This window comes from Triticum aestivum, chromosome 5A (genome assembly GCF_018294505.1).
Source record: "Triticum aestivum cultivar Chinese Spring chromosome 5A, IWGSC CS RefSeq v2.1, whole genome shotgun sequence".
Taxonomy (NCBI): domain Eukaryota; kingdom Viridiplantae; phylum Streptophyta; class Magnoliopsida; order Poales; family Poaceae; genus Triticum; species Triticum aestivum.
In genome coordinates, this window is record NC_057806.1 from 43,727,790 (window position 1) to 43,733,709 (window position 5,920).

Here is a 5,920-nt window from a genome sequence, read left to right on the forward strand (position 1 = left end):
GGCCGGCCCAGGTTAGCTGTGCCTGTGTCGTATTCCAGCGTAGAGGAGGTCCTCCGAACGTATGGCATATCCATCCTACGTACAAAACTGGATACGATTTGTCAAAAGTGTAAATTACCCTTTATACGCTTTGTGAGGGGGTGTGTACCGAAGCATTCCTCTGTTCTGAATCATCCTTCTCTACAAGCATGAGATCAAGTTTATCAAAGTTCACAACAATTGGCTCCACTTGCACATTTGGTGGTACTGATGGCAGCCATAATGATAAACAAGAGAATCTAAATGCATTTGCCATGCAGAACTACCGACAACCATAAGGTCGAGGTTAACTAAAAGTCACGAACTTCACTACAACGTCAATATAAGCGCGAGACCACCCTTCCATAAGTTACACAACTGTGACTACACGCAAGAAACCAACAACAGAAACAATTCCATGCCAATGCTAATCTGACTGTATAGCATAACCCTCGAACCATAATTTAACCATACCAACTAACATTTCAGTACAAATTTATAACCCGCGACTAAATTAGTAACTATGGCAGTTGAATCTGCAGCTTCAACACAATTTCTAGCACCGAGAAGCACAAGAGCCCCAACCCGACAGCATTATAAATAACAATTCAGCAGAATCCACACATTGACACTGAGACATAAACATGTGAGGAGGCGCCTTTACCGTTATCTGGAGCTTCCACCAACGGGCCCACATACCAGGTCCCATGATGAAGTCTACCCACCGAATTTTTAAGTGTTGAGCACTTACTTGCTAAACTCCCTGTCAGTACATGATAGCATATTATCATAGAAGGTGAGCAGCGTCTCGAGCATTTAGCTCTTCATGCTTTAATCCTGCCTTCTTCGGAAATTTATCTCCCATTTCACCTTCCACCTCTGTCCTAACGAACCCCACTTCAAGCTTAATTCCATGACATCTCTCAGAAACAGCTGATCATTTGTCACAATTGTCCATGTGAATAAAATGTTTAACACTGGGTTCTATACTGCACTCATGAGCGAAAGAGATGTACCTCTGATGCTTGTTCTCCTCCCACGCCACCTGCAGTATCACGCGACTCATCTCCTGCTAAACGAGCTGCAGTGGCAACACAAAACTGCATACTGTTACCATCTATGTATACTGCCTTCTACAGAATACTAGTAATTATCTCACTCACCAGATCCTCCATCAGTTGTAGAATGCACCGATGATCTTTCCAACACAAGTCTTCCAGCTGATCTCGCCTACCTGAGGAAGGTCCAACAAATATACTCCCTTCGTAAACTAATATAAGAGCGTTTAGATCACTATTTTAGTAATCTAAGTGCTCTTATATTAGTTTACAGAGGGAGTATTGTATTAGACACAAGATGGACTCCTCATGTACCATGTCAGAGACACACTATGAAACCAATCCAGCGCCGGCGTCCCCCTGGACATCTCCTGTGCAAGGTGCCATGAATGAGCGTTCGCAAGGGGGAGAGAGAGAGAATGAGGCCAGGGGCGCACCTGCCAACGGACTCCAGCACCGCAGCATGGGGCCGTGCTCCTCCCTCCGCTGCTGCTCATGACGAGGAGGGCTGGGGAATTGAGACGCGCACTGCTCGTGGTGGCGTTCGGCAAAGGGGCGGGTCAGGAGCGTCGTACCCGTCACGGAGCGGGACGAAGAGATGGGGGCGGAGGCCGTCAGCCGAGGCCTGGGAGGCGAGAGCCGGGGAGTGAGGCGGTCGATGGCGGCCTCGAAGGGGACGACGAACGCGGATTGCAGGAGGACGAGGATGTCCTCGCCGCCCGTGTCCATGATCGGCCTCCCTGCTGCGGCCGGGCGCCCCGTGCTGCGCCCCTCACCTTCCAATTCCCCCTCCAGCTCCCGATTCATGCCCCGACAGGTGAGATGAGGGGTGGATCAACGCGCGGCACGGTCCACCCGGTCGGCATGCCGCCCCGTGAGGTGCCGGTACGCCCAGGTAGCCGCGGCGAGGGTGGCGACGTAGAGCGCCGCGGCGGCCACCACGAGGAGCGCGAACGCTAACGGCACCCAGATGGGGCTGGTCAGCAACGCCAGCGGGCCGAGGAAGACGACCGCCACCACTGCGCCCCTGAGGGTCAGCCCCGCCAGCACCAGCAGGCAGCAGCGCCGCGCCGGCGATGAGCAGGGTCAGGAGGCCCACCACCTGCGTCGAGGTCGGGAGGTGCGCCTGCACGCGCTGCAGCAGCGTGTTGTCGATGGGTCGTCCAACTCTGTGTGCCCCGGCCGCCGCGCCGAGGCCACGCCGCCCTCGCCGTGCCGATCCGCCATGGAAGGAGAGTGTGTGTGAGGGAGCTAGCCTAGGACTGGGAGGAGGGGCGAGGAAGGGTGCCGGTGTTACGCCCCCTTCGGTCGTGGAGCTCGTAGTGGAGGCCGGGGGTGGGGAACGGCGGCGGCGGCGGCGGCGGTGGGGGTTGGTGCGGGAGGGAGGTGGGCTTGCGCCGGGGCCTGAGCCCACGGCCCCACGCACATGGAGGAAGAACGAACACGTCAAAAATAGCAACACGTTAAAAGAACTAACAAATCACCGGTTTGGGTATAAATGAAGTCTACATATTGCCAGATTTAATATGCTAAATACCTTTCCCAAAATCTAACATATGGCACAATCAAGTTTTAATACGATGTGTATGCACCTTAGATTTTCAGATACTAAATTCAAATTAATGTGAATTTCGTGGAAACATGTTTATTTAAAATGACGACCATTTCGTTCTGTTGACATAGTTATACGGACCAAGCGGATACCAACAAATGTTCCCAAAAGCGTTTCCTCTCCCCATCCCTTGCTGGCTAGGGCAAACTCTTCCCCTCCAGGCTTTGCGGGCGAGCCTAGATTCACCTCCACTCTACCTACCGCTCCGGCGGTCGGTGGCAAGAAGGGGAACCCAGGTACCTCCGCTTCCGTTAGTAGTTTAGGTTAGGTTCTTTAGTCCTCGCATGTGTGGCGCTCGGGTGATTAGCGACGCTTCTTCTTCGAGTTTGTCTTCCGGGCTCCGATCCTCCTCGAGTTCGTCCGTCTGGATGTAGCCGACGGAGTTCGGGTGTGGATTCCTGACGTCTCCTTGGGGCGGTGTGGTAGCGGGTTCTCGTGTGTGGCGAGATTTGGTTTCGGGTGCTGCAATTATATTCAATGGTGTTGGTTCTTAGGATACGTGCACGAAGACTTTTCAACGGTCATCGACAAGGTCAAGCCGACTCTGATTAGGGAGCGACGACAGCAGCACATCAATGGCTCGTTCTAGCGGTGGTAGTGGTCCTTTGATGATCTCGGAATCTTGATGTAAATTTATTATGTTTGAGATGATATGTATTATCGGCGAACTTTTATAATATATCTAGATCTTTTCACAAAAGAAAATTATAGGGATCAAGCAAAAGGGTAAGAATGAGAGTGTAGGAGGGCGACGAACCCTAAAGGTCACTCGTCGCTTACCCCTCTCCGCCGCCTCCAGGGCACGTCGTTGGGTAAGACTGTGTGACGACGGGAAGGTCCTAATCGGGGGCAGTCTTCGTGAGATGGTTCTCGCTGGCAGTGGTGGTGGAGCCGAGGTCCTTGGGCACGGGAACTGAGAGGCGGTGAAGCGGAGCTCCCTGGGTTCCAGGCAGCCCAGCTCCTGTCCCTGTCACGTCTTGACTTGAAACTTCTCGAACAATTTTTTCCTGATTTTTTGGTCCCAGAGAAATATTATTTCTACAAATCTTACATTCTTAAAAAGTTGGTCCCAATTCTCTCAAAATCCCACTAAGAAATGCATTTAAGTCTCCTCTCCCACTAAGCCATGCAAAACCAGCCACATAAGCACCAGTTCTCTCAACATGCAAAGTATCCACCTCAACGCCCCACTAAGAAATGTATTTAAGTTTTCTCTCTCACTAAGCCATGCAAAATTTTCCACAAAAATGAGTCATACATTTAACTTATAAATTACAATTATTTTTGCATTAGTCTATGCATGTAACGCTGCCACATTATATATTCATGTTGGTCATCCTTCACATTTTTGTTCGAAATGATATTTTTAACTATAATATTTCAAAAAAATATTCTATTTTTAGGCACTTTCTTTTCAACCTTATACTTTCTTTTCATTAGATTTAGCAACTACTTACGCATTTTGTAATAAAGTTACCGTAGCAACGCATGGAGAGAGAGTCATCCTCACTACTCATGTCCAATTTTTCGTTAATGAAGAAGACACTCACATGGACAACTCCAGGGAATTTTAAACTCACATTATGCTACTTATGTTCCAAAACTATTTTGCAACAATAAACTAATCAAGTATAATAAATCTCATATATTTGTATTTCATGCTCATATTGTTGTATTCACGTTCCACATAAGCAAGTATGATCTAACCAGTCTAGTTCTAATAACAACTGGCACTACAAACTGGATTAATATCTTACTTCAATAAGTAAATACAAAAATTGTGCCAAAATGATGCAATAATGGTATAGACGTAGCATGAACATAGTAAAGAATATAGCTGAAACATATCAACAGTGCGGTGAATTAATGTGATAATTCAACTTATCGAACAGGCTTTTGGCTTTTTTTTGTTTGTTTAACCTACTTATCTCTAGTTTCCTAGTTATTTTTATAGAACATTTCTAAAAATAAAAACACCGTAACATAGTTCAACAACCACAAACTGGGTTATAAAAAAGGAGGGAATCAATTGAGCTAGTGATAGTTGAAAGGGTAAATGCATGAATTCCCATGCATATGTGGGTGAGCATGCACTCCTACATGTGCTGATATGCATATCAGAGCATGGTTAATAGTATAGCCAACAACAAGCTATATGGAGTTGCCATGTCATATATAGCCAACCTAATTAATAGCCAACATGTATAGTAGCTAATTGCTAAGCAATACTACTTTATTAATGTATGACCCACCCTACACACTCACAGTGTTTCTTGGAATACATGTTGCAACCGGTTATTAATTTACGGCCTGCTTCCTCCCTCTCTCCTCTTCTCTCTAATCCAACTCAGCACAAATATAATAGTTTAATCCTTATAGCCTGTTGACTGTACCTTATTGCTCTCACGTGTAGTCCAACAATGCATGTATGAGGAAGCTATACTATGCTCGTCAATACACAATAGGAAGGGTACATGCATCCACATGCACGCGCTTATGTGCATATCATGGGTAGTGCAACGACTACATGGCTAAATTATACTACACCATTCGACACGCCCGTCGGCCCCATCATTGGTTTTTGACGATGCTCTCCACCCAAGATGATATTGTGCGCATGTTCCATTTACTTGTTGAACAATCAAGATGGGGTGTACACTACACACTAACTTGATTGTCGACTTGACCATTTGTAACACTAATACCATCACTACTAGGGAAAAGCCTATAGGTAGATTAGTAGTAGTAGCATGGTTAAGAGGGACGGGTGGGGTGCTTGTAACACTAATACTATCCCTTAGCACTACAACAATATGTCAACTGTGTGGGAGGGGTGGAGGGTGTTTAAGAGAAAATTCTGACAAATAAGGTAGAGAAAAAGTACACACCCATATGTGGAAAGATCAAGCCATCAAGGTAACAAGCATTAGTGTAGTTTAAGTGAATTTTGAACCAATTAAATTCCAAGGTGTTTAATTGTGAAATATTTCACTTTTTAAAGACCTCTTAGCTAGGGATATCATAAGGAAATCTCCAATGCGGACCCTCAAATCACCCCTATATGTCCTTTAGGGGTGTCCGGACACTTTTTGTCATCCAATGCTATCTCCAAGCGTCTGCAAATGCGTCCGGACGTCCAAAATATCTCAAACTAGATGCAAAGTTCCGGGAGGGGCTTTGGGAGAGTCAAGACATCTGTCTAACCAACCAAAATCCACCACGTCGAACATTT

The 5,920-nt window shown here is 46.9% G+C and overlaps 1 protein-coding gene across 6 annotated transcripts; it reads right to left on the reverse strand.

The window, feature by feature from the left end:
• Positions 1 to 657: 657 nt before the first annotated feature.
• LOC123102210 (uncharacterized) lies at positions 658 to 2,414 on the reverse strand. 6 transcript variants are annotated; one of them, XR_006448813.1, is made up of 5 exons: positions 1,514 to 2,414; positions 1,392 to 1,436; positions 1,182 to 1,252; positions 1,035 to 1,099; positions 658 to 951 (listed from the first exon to the last, which is right to left on the reverse strand). XR_006448813.1 is itself a non-coding variant. In XM_044523514.1 (4 exons), the coding sequence occupies exons 1-3, from the start codon at positions 1,881 to 1,883 to the stop codon at positions 1,091 to 1,093; spliced, it is 450 nt and encodes a 149-aa protein (XP_044379449.1). In that variant the 5' UTR covers positions 1,884 to 2,413; the 3' UTR covers positions 658 to 951; positions 1,035 to 1,090. The 6 variants fall into 6 exon arrangements, 1 of the variants encoding a protein (XP_044379449.1); XR_006448812.1 differs by having other exon boundaries at positions 1,392 to 1,447; XR_006448811.1 differs by lacking the exon at positions 1,392 to 1,436 and having other exon boundaries at positions 1,182 to 1,333; positions 1,514 to 2,411.
• Between the last annotated feature and the right edge of the window lie 3,506 nt (positions 2,415 to 5,920).

What these genes read in the sequence shown, in the direction of transcription:
- LOC123102210 (XM_044523514.1), bottom strand. Translation starts at nt 1,883, where the DNA reads ATGAATCGGGAGCTGGAGGGGGAATTGGAAGGTGAGGGGCGCAGCACG. An exon ending in GTGCTGGAGTCCGTTGGCAG is followed by an intron (nt 1,253 to 1,513) that starts GTGCGCCCCTGG and finishes GACCTTCCTCAG; the next exon opens with GTAGGCGAGATCAGCTGGAA.